This window comes from Ziziphus jujuba, chromosome 7 (genome assembly GCF_031755915.1).
Source record: "Ziziphus jujuba cultivar Dongzao chromosome 7, ASM3175591v1".
NCBI lineage: Eukaryota > Viridiplantae > Streptophyta > Magnoliopsida > Rosales > Rhamnaceae > Ziziphus > Ziziphus jujuba.
In genome coordinates, this window is record NC_083385.1 from 7,416,131 (window position 1) to 7,429,888 (window position 13,758).

General features: G+C 34.8%; 3 protein-coding genes across 5 annotated transcripts; all 3 read right to left on the minus strand.

Annotated features, from left to right (window-relative positions):
* Window positions 1–33: 33 nt before the first annotated feature.
* Window positions 34–3,506, minus strand: LOC107408007 (probable beta-1,3-galactosyltransferase 8). 3 transcript variants are annotated; one of them, XM_016015354.4, is made up of 9 exons: window positions 3,400–3,506; window positions 2,255–2,552; window positions 1,935–2,005; window positions 1,623–1,813; window positions 1,265–1,522; window positions 1,092–1,179; window positions 837–962; window positions 614–723; window positions 34–473 (listed from the first exon to the last, which is right to left on the minus strand). In XM_016015354.4, exons 2-9 carry the CDS (start codon window positions 2,438–2,440, stop codon window positions 325–327), a joined length of 1,179 nt encoding a protein of 392 aa, XP_015870840.2. In that variant the 5' UTR covers window positions 2,441–2,552; window positions 3,400–3,506; the 3' UTR covers window positions 34–324. The 3 variants fall into 3 exon arrangements, with proteins under 3 accessions (XP_015870840.2, XP_024925688.2, XP_048335098.2); XM_025069920.3 differs by lacking the exon at window positions 3,400–3,506 and adding an exon at window positions 2,978–3,260; XM_048479141.2 differs by lacking the exon at window positions 3,400–3,506 and having other exon boundaries at window positions 2,255–2,632.
* A 1,823-nt stretch (window positions 3,507–5,329) lies between these two features.
* On the minus strand, window positions 5,330–6,305 carry LOC107409738 (ethylene-responsive transcription factor ERF039). The gene has a single exon (XM_016017165.4). It carries the CDS (start codon window positions 6,204–6,206, stop codon window positions 5,589–5,591), a length of 618 nt encoding a protein of 205 aa, XP_015872651.2. The 5' UTR covers window positions 6,207–6,305; the 3' UTR covers window positions 5,330–5,588.
* Window positions 6,306–8,874: 2,569 nt separating this feature from the next.
* LOC107407586 (protein NRT1/ PTR FAMILY 4.4) lies at window positions 8,875–13,234 on the minus strand. Its single transcript, XM_016014881.4, has 5 exons — window positions 12,698–13,234; window positions 12,039–12,256; window positions 11,139–11,573; window positions 10,557–10,702; window positions 8,875–10,234 (listed from the first exon to the last, which is right to left on the minus strand). The coding sequence occupies exons 1-5, from the start codon at window positions 12,846–12,848 to the stop codon at window positions 9,352–9,354; spliced, it is 1,833 nt and encodes a 610-aa protein (XP_015870367.3). The 5' UTR covers window positions 12,849–13,234; the 3' UTR covers window positions 8,875–9,351.
* Window positions 13,235–13,758: the final 524 nt, after the last annotated feature.

A 13,758-nucleotide genomic window follows, 5' to 3' on the forward strand; every position in this document is an offset into this window, starting at 1 on the left:
CATAAACAAACCCCTAGGCAGTCTGCTGTTACATGTATATAATTATAATTTATATAGTATTCAAATTTTATTTAATGCGAGGAACCACTATAGATATAATGTTACAAGTACAACAAAAGCAGATACTAGAAAATTTGTAGAAACTTGAAAAATACTAAAATAAAAAAATAAAGTACAAAAAGCATGTATTACACACCTAAAATAGTGGATTTAATTAGCAATAATCTAGTCATCCTTCACCTTTTATTGTCGCCAATAAATACCTTAATAAACATTAACACAAAATCTGCTGTCTTCTATCATTCTAATTTAACTCTTTGGATCTCAAAGATGAACGTTCCAAACAGCTTCTTTTCCCTCTCCACAAGAGCTATGCACCTTCTTCATCCTCTCCACGGATTTGCATATGCCACTGCACTGCCAATCAAACGATGCCACGCATGCATTCCCAGCTTGAGCCCTCCATTCGCAATCTATTTTAAATTAATCACCACATCCATAAAAACAACCATAATTAGTTTCATATCGTAATGACTTCATCAGCTACTTTAATTAATAAGAATTTAATTATTTACCCCAAAAAAAAAAAAAGGGAATTTAATTGTATATTTACCTGGAAGGGTCCCACAACACATGGAGCGTTCGTCCACGTGTTCAACTTCAAGGCCGATTAACCATGAGCCCAACGAAACGTCCTCATTAGCGTATCTATGCAAGATGGGCCTGCCATTGTGGACCAGTCCCAACCCAGTAGATATTTAGTTTTCATTGGCTGCATGGAGATTCATAAGAGCGTATGGTGTGCAATGTGACTGACGAATAGGAAGAAAACTTACGAGTTAATAGAGATATAATCAGCTAGGTCCTTCGATATGGCATAGATTTGACCTGTGGCGTGTCTGAAATACTTATTCCCTTCCTCTCCAAATTTCCAATATTCTGGTTCATGGTACTTTACACCCCTGCGATCGCAAAAATTAAAAAAAAATTAAAATTAAAAAAAAATTAAAATTAAAAAAAATTAAAAAAAAGGTCTAAAAAAAAAGGCATTAGCCAGATATTATTGACTGGATAGAAGTGCGTGGACTCACTTATGAGATAGAACTGGGCCAGACTTCATGCATCCAATATAAACTCTGGGTTTGGTGCGGTATTTGACCAAAGTGCTCACTAGTGTACCTGCCAAAACACAAAACATTAAATTTATTAATCATAACGAGTGAATGGAATATGCAAAAAAAAAGGAAAAGTGGGGGAAAAGTACCCAAATTGAGATGGACATCGTCGTCGACCTTGACGTAAAACTGGGCATCCCACATGGAAACAGCGGTGGAGAAATACAAGCGGGTCTTGGTGGAGAGGCGGTGATAACCTTCTACATGGTTAAGTCTGAGGAAGTCCTTGTGCTCCTCATCTTCTGCATCAATTGCCTTATCCAGTAAACCTCCTTTTGTGGCGCTATGTCCTATTACGAACCTTATCACTATTCCCTTCTCCTTCTCCAGTTTCTTCAGATTATCCCCTGCGCTTTTTCCATTAATCCCATTTGCTATTGCATTCATTAATATAGAAATTTCATTGGAGACCAAATGCAATTGAATGAGAATATATAAATGGAGGACCTGTAGGCATCCATGTTTCTCGAACAGAGTCTCTTCTTTTCTTGCTGCTAAAAGCTGTATTAATCCCGATTACCACAAAGGCTTTTTGTAGACTGTGATTGGATGCTCTTTCCAACGAAAATTGTCCACCCCTTTGAGTTGTTCGGCTTGCTAGTTCCATTTCCAGTGTTGAAATCGTTCTGCTCAATGATCTGTTTCATTTCATTCATTCAAAAACAACCATTATTTAATTGTTCTGATTAAATTTATATAGAAGCTCAAAAAGAGAAAAAAACAAAATTAAAAATTAAAATAAAGAGAATTCAATAGTACTTAATGGCTTGATGAGTCTTTGTTACTTCCCCCATAATCAGATCATCTCCAGATTTCCCCTCCACCAATTTCTGATCATTGCACATAATAAAATACCAAAATAACCCATCAATATTCCATAATTATAGTAAAGCAACGCAATTTGCATGATCATATTCATTCACTGAATTCATGTAACAAAGCACATCAAGCGTCGATTAACTTTGCAATTTCTTGGTATTTTATCATATGTCATTGTGTCAATTTTATATGTGTACCTATAGACTAAACCATGTGGACCAGACATTTTCCATTTTGGGGTGATAAAAATTAAAACTTACCCTCTTGTGTTCACAGTTCTGTGTCACCGCCTCTCGTCTATTGACATGGTTAGGAATAATGGGAAAATGAGATTCTCTAGTGGAAGAAGGTTGAGTCCATGTTCGGCTAGTAAATAGTGATCCTGCAAGAAAGCATGCAAAACATAGTACAAAAATGGCTTTTCCTGAAACGGACTTTCCTCTCATTTTCCTAGATTCGTTGTCAAGCTGACACGGCCTGGATGAGAATACCCAACGCCGCAACCCCGCGACCACCAGCTTCTTATCCGGCACCTTGTTGTAAGTTGGACCCTGGCCACTGAACATGTCCATGGCAGAGAAAAAGAAGAAAACAACAATATGAGAAATCTTGAAATGTTTCAATTGTTAAGTAAGTAATAAGTGTTTGATCACAAATATATGTACATATATATATATATATATATAATAGTCTTTAATCTTGTAATATATGCAGACAAGAACATCCATATTTGTGAAATTTAACAAATGTACGTCTCTGTTCAAATTAGATTGGTATTTGGAAAAAGAAGTTATTAATTAGTTGATGTTGATTTAGAGGGCAGTTCATAGCCATCAAAATTGCTAAAATTTTTCAAAAGTTGGCCTTCAAGTACATGTCATGTCATGAGAGGATATGAAAAACAAATATCTATGAAGCAAAAATTATCCTATTTGGAAGCATTTAAGATTAAAAATGACAGAAAAAAGAGAAAAGAAACGCACCCAAAATAGAATTCAAGCTAAATCAGCCTAAAATTTGCTTCCTGAAAAATTAAATGTATTACTCTTTAAACCCTCCATGTTAAATTTCAGACAGTTGGTGATCGTGAGAGAAAATTAAGTGCTTGATGGATCACATGCGATGCTGTAAAAATTTGGCAAAGGGGTTCAAAGACAGCCAATACACAAAAATTAAATGTCATAGACAACTAATTAGGAAATATCTTTTGGTGGTGGAGTTCATATATATAGTATGAGGCTAGACTAATTTATATTTCAATCAACTTCAAAGTGCACATAAATTAGACCATCTGCATCAAAATGTACATAGTTATATATAAGTTAATTTCTATATAATCCACACGATTATCTTAGTTCAATGAAACTTTTAAATAAGAAAAAAGGTAGTAAAAATGTGTGATTACCTCAAGAAAAACAAGCGGGTCTTGGGGATCGTGGCTGGAAATTAGTGGTTAATATGGAAGGGGATGAGTGAATACATATTAATTCTGATAATGGAGAGTAATAAAATTATTAAAAATTATGACGCAGGTCGCTCTATAAAGACTATACGTCTGATGTGTTTGATTAGATGGACGGCATTGCTTGGTTGGGATGGTAGTTTGATCATGTGCTTTTGATGGCTCAACTGCCTGTTGATTTACACAAAATTAAAGAAACTTGCTCTGTTCGTTTGAGGAATTTCTCATGACTACCATTTACGTGGGGGATTCAGAGTTTTCTAAACTTTTTCTTTTTATTGGTGATCAATATTGATAAGCTTTTATAATTAGAGAGAAAAGCTAATATTGTATCTGCATGTGAATGGTATTATATGTCACTATGAATAAGCTATAGGAACTAGGAAGGAAGAAAGCTAGGAATTTATTTCATTTCAAAATTCATAGATGATATTTGGACATGGACATATTTTTTAAATTTCTCTATGAATACGTTATAGGAACTAGAAAGGAATTCATCATAAGGAAGGAAAAATAATAATAATAATAAAATAAAATCCATCCTAGAAACGAAGAAAGCGAGGAATTTAATTCGTTTCAAAATTCAAAAGGTGATAGGTTGGACAAGGACATATGGACCTTAAAGCTGGCTACTTTTTTATGCCTAAATTTGAGGAGCTATGTTGGAGGCTACTTATAATTTCTCTACACAAAGTACGCATTTTATGTTACATCGCTTTTACACATAAACCGATCGATCTGTTTATCATTTTAAACAAATTTCCTTTTAAAAAAAAAAAAAAATCAATCAATTGATACCGTACACAAAATACATGGGATACGCAGTTATCTGATCAGCAATTTTTTTTTTTTTTTTTCAATATCATCAAATATTAATTTGATATGTATTTAATGCAAATTTAGAGTACCTGCTTACACATTCATGACTGTATTTCTCTAGGTACGTATCCAATCTTAAATAGTTTCTTGTGTTATTCACCATACTAGGCCCATAGAGATTTATAAGCATACGCATCAAATTAAATAATTCGCATTTCTTATTTCTACAAATAAGCCGAAAAACTTCGAACAGTAAAATAAAAATTCAGTTTAGAGTGATTTCCTTTCATAATACTTAATTGACTTTATATTGTTAAGTAAGTCAATATGCTCCTTGCACATATGCCTATAAGATCGAGGGTTTCTAACACACCTTTAATTTCTCCTTTCAAATTAGAAATTGTTGTTAGAATTAAAAAAAAAAAAAATAAATAAAAAATAGCCTCGTATTAAAGTCCATTTCAGTGTATTTTTGTTGTATTGGAGTGGATGAATTAAATATGTAGCCTATATCTTGTACACGAGGCCTAAGTTATGAAATATCCAAAGCGCTTGTGGTCTCCATCCCAATAGAGTATAGCCCAGTGATAAGCTTACTATTTTTCACATCATAGTTGGAGGATAGTTTAGGATCACACACACCTTAAACCCTTCCATACTCATCAAATATAGAAAATTCTTGTTCTATAAGCAGACAAGTATTTGACAATATAATAGGATATATTGCCAGGCTGGTAACTTTTGTATTGCTGATAACTTTACGTAAATGATCGAGTTGTAATTAGTGTTTGATAACTATATGTAACGTCAAGACAAAAATTGATATTTATATATGTGTTGCCTTTAAAAGAATGAAAAATAGGAGTTACATATAAGTTAAAAAGTTCACTTAAAACAAAGAAAAATACACAGACATTTATAAGCATTTTAAAACAAAGAAAAAACACATCTTTTCTCCATCTTAATGTCACACAACTATTACCAAGCATATGGTCTTTCATAGCACATCTTCATTTTTTAACAATAATGTTGCCTCTAGTTGCACATATCAAAATTCAATTAAATAAATTATTGAATTTGGACCAAAGTCAACTTGGGTTATAACTCAACATTCCTGGCTTCAACCCAAATTAAAGTTTTTTTTTGTTTTTTTTTTGTCCTTCTGATCAAAACAAAATCAGAGTTGTCTAAACATAAGATGGTGTATAAACCCAAATCCAAACTAAAATAATATTGAACAAGGGATCATTTTTACAAGTCCTTTTTCCTTCAGCTTTTTAAAGGAAGGGTATATTCACGGTTCATTTCTACATCTATAAACAAGATTGCAAAAACAAGTCACCATCATCCATAAACTGGCCCACCTCGCACATCTCTCCACTGACGGAGTCAAACCTAAACGGACTCAGCAGGGGAGCCTCTTTCACTTCGTCAAACGACACCGTTCCACCTTCAAAATCAAGACCCCACCAATACTCCGTGCTCAAATCCGTTAGCTCCCGTGAAACGCTCTCGCGGCTCGAATTTACAATAGAGCGGCTCTCTTTGGGCTGAAGAGCTGCTTTAGCCGCCGCCGATTGAATATCTCTCCTGGAGCTCGACTCGGGCCTGGGAAGCGACTCAGCCAAGTCAGGGAAGTTGAGGCTGGCGGAGTTTCCTTTCAGGTAGAATGCGGCGGAGTCGTAAGCTCTAGCCGCCATCTCGGGGGATCCGAATGAGCCGAGCCAAACCCGAGTCTTCTTGCCTGGCAAGCGAATCTCGGAGACGTAACGGCCCCAGCTCCTTTTACGCACTCCTCGAAACGGAGTGTCGTGTTGACGGGCGGTGGTGGTGGTGGTGGTGGTGGTGGAGTTGGAGGCCCGTTTGGATAATGATTGGGAATGGGTTTTTGTTGGGTGGAACTCAGCAGCTGGGTCTTCAGTGATAGACATTGATTGAGGTTGGGAGAGTCAGAGAGACAATTCACAAGTGCAATGGAAAATGGAGTTGTGGGAAGGAGAGGTTTAAGAAGGGGTTGTGAAGATTGAGAAGAGAAGAAAAAGGAGGGAACTAGCTGGCAATGAATAAAGGAAGGAGGGGTCCAACTGCAACTGGAATTTTTATATATTGAAAAGGACGATTAAGAAGTACATCTCCGGACGTTTCCATCTCTAACCTTATCAGCCTGACCATACTAGCCTTTGACCAATGACCACCATTTTACTCTTAACTCTCTTTTTGCAAGATTTCTTTTTTTAATATATGAAATAATTGTTTACAATTTATAGGAATTAATCATTTGAAAAACAACTTACTCAAAGAAATATTGGGATGGACATATACACTAAGACTTGAAAATACGAATATTTTTAAATATATTAACAATATATGGGTAAATTTATACATTATTTAGTTCCTTTTAACTTCTTTTTATTTTTTTTCTCTTTTTGTTTTTAAAAATTAGTCTATATAAATTAGCATTGAGCGGGTACGAAAATGTAGAACATTCAAATATAAGGGGAAAAATTAAATTTGAATGTGGGAAGGATAAGGACGTAATTTGGAAGGGGTAAATAAATGCAGGTAGGTGATGTCATTGTAAAGAAAAAAATAAAATAAAATAAAATAAAAAAAGCAATAATTGAAAGAACGCGTAAACCCAGCTGTATGTGCATGTAACGGCACACTGCTTTGCTTATCTCATCCACCCCTCTCTCCCATCACCTACATCACCCATCGCCATGTTTATTTTTGTTATTTGTTTGTTGGTTTGAGGGCTTGGTTTCAGAGTTTTTGACTCCTGTTCTTTCCCTTTCAATTTCATTTTCCAATTCCCAATCTTCCACCACCTTCCACGAAGCTTCTTTCGACTATAGCTAGGCCATTTCAAACAAAACCATATCAATCAAACTCTCCTGGATCTCAGCTATCAGGTTTCCTTGTCATCTTCATGTTTACAACTTGCTTAGTCAACCCAAAGCCTGATTTAACATCTCAACCTTATTCATACATCCCATTGGGCCTTTTTCTTATTTGGGCTTGCATGCAATTTTACATGTATATTTGACATTATAGTTTGGAAGTGTAATTAAATACCGTAACCAAAAAAAATTGTGGCAGCCTTTGAAAATAGGAAACCTATACCGCAGTGTCGTCATACTATTTATGTTGCAAAAAAGGACAACATTATATTTGATAGGAGGATATGTGCATGGCGGGTTGGACCACACGCAAGTTTCAAAACAGTCACTTTCAGAATTGATATTTGTGCCATTACTAGTTTTCTTTCTTTTATGCACAACTTTAAGCAATATACATGTGGAACTAATATATTGAACCCCGGCATTCTTGAATCAAAATATGTAAAAATCCATATTAATATGTCTCCAGTCCGTTTATAGGGCGGATAGTTTTTATGCGGACTACAATATTGGTAACGGTTTTTCATAGTATTAACGACGATTTTTTGTCTATGGTGCAGACAATTCTTATGCGGACCACAATATTAATGACGATTTTATGGTGGTTTTGATTAAAAGCAATTATCTATTTTTATTATGTTATGTATTTTTAAAAAGACACCTCTCATCACTATTTTTTGATACAACATAAATCACATGACAACTTTTTGATTGGACAAAAGTCAAAATAATTTTATGTGTGTATATATATTGCTGTTGCCTAGTGAATTTTTTATTTCCTTTTTCTTATAAATATCTTTGTGAAAGATTTTAAGCACTAATTATGTTCATTAGAAATTTGAAATAAGCGGATAGGTTGTTCAAAAAAAAAAAAAAAAAGCAGATTGGAAATTTCATCAACGCCAAATTAAATGAACGCCCATGAAAGGCCTATAAAGTTCTCGATGAACCGAAGCAAATCTTCACTATAAATATTATTATTACAGCAAAGGATTCATAAGCTTAAACCCATATATATATATATATATATATATATATTTATAAAAATGTATTTAACCATTGAGATTTTATTTTTTAATTTTAACATTTAAAATTATATTTATTAGTCATCTGGATATATATTTTTTAAATAAAATTTTAATATTTTATCAAATTTATATTTATTATTTTTAAATTTTAAATTATAGCTCTTAATATGCAAGGATTAAAAAAAAATATAAAACTGTAAAGTTATTCTGATGTGGTTTAACTCTTTATGTATTGTATATAACATTTATTACTTTGAGTCATAGGTGAGCATATAAGACTTTCGAACCACCTTTAATTGATTGTAAATATTGTTGCTTCACGGGGCCCATTACAGTCTTTTAGCCAACACAAGGATTATGATACAATATAATGAAAAATAATCACATACCAAAAGCAACGGTGTCGGTACAAAAAGTAGTAATGCAGATAGGAATTAGAGCAGCGGCCAGGAATTCTATCTCCAACGAAAGACATGTATCAAACATGTTTCGTACTAAGGAAAAGTGATAGGAAGACTGACAACGATGCCGGAATCATAGCCACAGGACATGAACTGTCAAATTATTTTTAACCATTTTCTAAGTTCTTCAAATATTTAAAATTGATCAGTCACATAAGCAAAACGCTTAATTAGATATAAGAGCAATAATATTTCTCACACTACAACGAATTACATCACAAAATAGCTAGAGATTTGATTCTGCTTAATTTAATTAAAAGACAAGTCTTCCTTTAAACAACTAATATATTTTAGCATAAAGGTTCAACCCCACCACTTGCTTCTTCCTTTTTGACCCTGTAAAGATAGAGAACGATAACTAGAGGCCCTCCTTGGCTTGCACATGATTATCAGAAAGACGCTAAGGAAAAATTAAAAAAGGTACAAGATTGGAAGAGAGTGCGTTGAACCTTGTGGTTGATGGGTTTAGACCTAACTTTTCTCAGGAATATTATATAAAGGAAAAAAAAAAAAAAAAAAAAAAAGCACCCCTAACTTAATTGTAGCCCTATAGGTGCACTAAAGGGGTAAATTAAAACTACCATATTCTAATCCATAAAGGTTTGGCTGTTTTGACAAGTAGCTAGGTTGGGTCAAAGGAAAGAATCATTGATACACTCTAGGGACATTAATATTAGTTATAATCGATCAAGGTATAACATTCTCTGCTCCAGCATGCTTCGAAGGATTGAAGTGGTTGTTTTCCAAGTCTTCTCCATAAGACCCATCTGGTGGAATAATATTGGAAGAATGCCACTTAGACCAGAAAATATAATTGAAGAAGTTGACGATGCTTAGAGCAGCTAGCAACCAATAAAAGAGGTCCAACTTATCCTTATTCAGATCATTGTCACTGAGCCATCCACCTCTTGAAGATGTTGAAGTCACTCTGTTCACTAAAGAAACAAGTACGGAACTCAAATAGAAACCAAATGAGTAGGAACAATATGTCATGGCAGTGAGGAAAGATTGCATTCCTTCCGATGACTGCATATAGAAGAACTCTATGAGCCCCACAGCAGTGAACATCTCCGATAGCCCGAATATGAGGAACTGCGGAGCAATCCAGAAGATGGAGAGAATATCCCCCGCATCGGAAGCAAAGTTCCTCCTCTTTCTCTCAACCAGTGCTGCACAAACCATGGAAAAAGTTGCAATGAACAGACCTGTGCCAACCCTTTGCAGGGGTGAGATTCCGGAGACTTTTCCGGTGAATCTCCGAGCTAAAGGAACGAAGAGAGTTTCGTAGAGAGGGATGACAAAGATGAGGATGATGTACGGGATGGCTTGGAGTGATGCTGGAGGTATGTGGAAGCCTTTGGCTATGTTGGTATTCATGGCACTTCCTTGCTGAACAGAGAAGGTTTGGAGCTGGGCTAAGATGGTGTTGAAGATGATTGTACAGGCGAAAATTGGGATGACTGAGAGTATGACCTTTACTTGTTCCACTTGAGCCACTGTGCATAATCTCCACGGACTTTCAGTTCTCTCTGTTCCATCTTCAATTCTGATGCATGCCTTGTCCAGAAATCTATAATTTTCACATGTAATCGTCACGAAATGTAACAGCTTAAGCTTCTTTAGTGATGGAACGAACTATTTTAGTTTTTTTTTTTTTTGGGGGGGGGGGGGGGGGGGGGGGGATATTCAAACAGCAATTTTTATGATGTTTGTTGGTCTTATTATTTTGTAGTACTTCCAAAAAATATAATAAAGACAGATTGGAAACAACAACTAAGATTTGCTCGGTCCAAAAAATTTCGTTGCTTTATTATTATTATTTTAGCTTTTAAATTCTGTAAATTAATGAATGTTTTAAGTTCTTGGCGTGTTGTGCCTCCAATTCTTGTTACCTGAACTTTTCGGTGTGATGGAGGAGATTGTTGACATTAGTCGACGTGGCAGGAAGGTGGTTTGGCACATTGTTTTTGTTTCCATAAAGCATTTCTATATTTGATGGGCAGATTTGCTTTCTCTTTGAAATTGCGGCAACAAATACCTGATGCGGTCGGAGAAACAAACAAATTAATTATATAAAAAAATTGAAAACCACGCTGATAAATGTAATTATAACAAACAGACTGTATCTGAGCCACAAATTAAAGATTACATAAAAAAAAGTCAATCAAGTAATTAGGATTAATTTGATTCCTTTATGGTAGATGAAAAATTCAAAGAAAAGAAGCAAAAGACCAATTATTATTATTTTTTAATTATGTATATTTTTTTCTAAAGTTTTTTTTTTTTAATAAAAATAATAATTTGATTTTAAGATGGACCACAGTAAATCAATTACACAACGTGGAAAGCAGAGAATTAATTAGTGTACAAGAAGAAGTCATTCCAATTTCCAAAGTCAAGAAAAGCAAAAGGAATGCTCCATAAAGGTGTGGAAAGGCAAAAAAAAGGAGGTAAAAAGAGATAGAATTAATTACTTGAGCAATTGGAGTGAATATACTTCCGCGAGATGGTTTATTCTTGTACAAAGCCGTCCCAGAAATCAAGCTTATCAATCCCACAGCCATGGCAGCTGCTGATACCCCAAAACCAACATCCATTCCCGCGTGAGTTTGAACCCAAACAAGAAGTGTCAATGCAATAAGCTCCCCCATGCAAAAGGCAAAGTAGGCAACATTGAAGTAAGTAGACAGTTTCTTTGATTGCTTTGAATCCTCCTTTATGAACTGGTCTGCTCCATGAGAGATTATGTTGGGTTTTAAGCACCCACTTCCTAAGGCCACCAGATATAGTGCGATGAAGAATATCAAAGCCTTATAGCCTTTTGCCTCTGGACAGTTTTCAGATATCATTTTGCACTGTGCTGGTCTCAACTGTGGAAGATGAGCTTGAACAGAGAGTAATATAAAACCCTGCATATTAAAGCCAAGAAAAAATTCTTTTAAATGCTTTTTAACTGTTGGAGATGATTGGGGTTTCAACATTAGACTAGCCCTGCTATTTAAAACCAAGACAAATGTGAATTAAATAAACATTTTTTTTTTAATCCACCTTGATGCAGCAAGCCAGTGGGCTGTAGAAAGAAAACCATCAAAGTTTTTTTTAATCATCCTTATTTCTTTTATTGTGGAGATGAAAAGGCTTAGTCTGCTATTTCGGAATCTTTCTGGATTTATTATCAATTTTAATATCAGTTAATGTAGAAGAGTTTAATTAATAAAGACATAATAATAAAGAATGGATTTTTATGAGGAGAGATAAGAATCTATCCAGATCAATATGTGGGGAAATTGCAGAGATAGTGCTTTAAAAGTTTATGATCAAAGAATGAACAGTTAGAAGATCTTGGAAGTGACACATGCAAAGAAAAGACTTACAGAAAGCTCCACAAAACCAAAGATCAACATGGTCCAAAAGCTCCCAAGGTAGGAATCTGAGAGGAACCCACCAAGGAGGGAGAGGAGGAAAACCGTCCCTATAAAGTTTGTAACTATGTTCGCAGACTTTGACAGAGGGAAGTGCATATCATTGAATACATAGGTAATGAGATTGTTCCCAACAGCAGCAATTGCCATCATCTCAAAAGCTTGGAGACCTGTGTACCAACCAACAACAATCACATGTGTTATTATCAATTTTATTTACATTTCAAATCACATATATTTAATATTCAAACAAACAGGATAAAACCCTCCACCAACTAAAATATACACATTATGTATGTTATGTATTTGGTGAATATCATCTTATATATTTTCTCACATACAATATGGACTTCATATAATACCAATTAGCCCTCTGTTCCAAATAAAACGGCCAAAAACACAACCAAATAGATAATCAATAAACTGATACTTCCTCCATCACCAAAAGAATGAGAAGAAGGATAAAGAAGTTTAGACACAAGTACTTTCTCCTGATTCCTGAATACTAAACTGATGAACATGCTTAAAGCTCATCTATATGAAAATTGGGTAACATGAATAATCTACGTTAAATGGACATACAAGAATGAAAGAGAAGCAGAGAGAGAGACCAAGAACAAAAATAGCAGCTTTCATTCCACCGTGCTTGTTAGACTTGCAGGGCTTGCCTCTCCAATCAACAGACGTCCCTTCCACAACCACAGTAGTGGACATGGTATCTCCTCTCAAGTTCATTTTCGTCTTCTCCACTCTATCCACCATTTTTTTCTTTTTTTCTGTATTGATAGCCCTTTTTTTTTTTTTTTTTTTTTTTTTGGTTTTTTCTTTCCTCCCTTCAAACCACTAAAATATGTATTTCTTGTTGTGAAACAAAAGGCCTTCACTTCCTTGAGACTTTCTTTTGAGACATATCAACAAGTGGGTTGCCTTCATATGTATATATATATATATATATATATATAGATAGATGGATAATGTCACCCGTGGAACTCCTCGGGGTCCGATTTTTTCATTACTCGTTTGGATTCCTCGTCGAGTTGACTCAGCTAGTGGCATGGATGGCCCATTAACCATGCTAAATAAAAACTAATCTTAAGCAAGTCAGCCCCCACAAATATCTCTTGGTATCCCAATATATGGGTACGACTACTGCTGCTAGTAGAGAGGAGAAGAGAATTTATCTCTTGCTTTAGAATCCACCATAGAGTTGGTGGTTCCATGTCCGAAGGCCACGGATCGTACCTTTTGAGTTTTGCCCCAACTCTAGCCTCTCGTGAATCATGATCTTCATCATCATCATCGTCTTAGTAGGTATGTCATATCAAGTGGGGCATATATAGCTTGCAAGTCATTGAGAGTGAAGCATTAATTTCCATTATTTACTCTGCTTTTGCCAGTATCCCCATTGTGTTTTGAGAGTCTGACCCTTTTAAAATTAATTTCAAGCTTTCTTAGTCCCTCAACATCTTTCTAATTTTCTTAAAACTATATAAGTGCTCATCCATTGTGCTTCTTATTTGTTCAATATTTTATTTTATTTTTTTCCTCAAAGTCAAATTTTTTATGCAAATTCACTACTAGTACATGGAATTATTGAGCAATTTTTTTTTTTATTTTTTAGGATTCAATGTTGGTTCTCTGTTTCCAGTCAATATTTTTGGGACCTCACTTT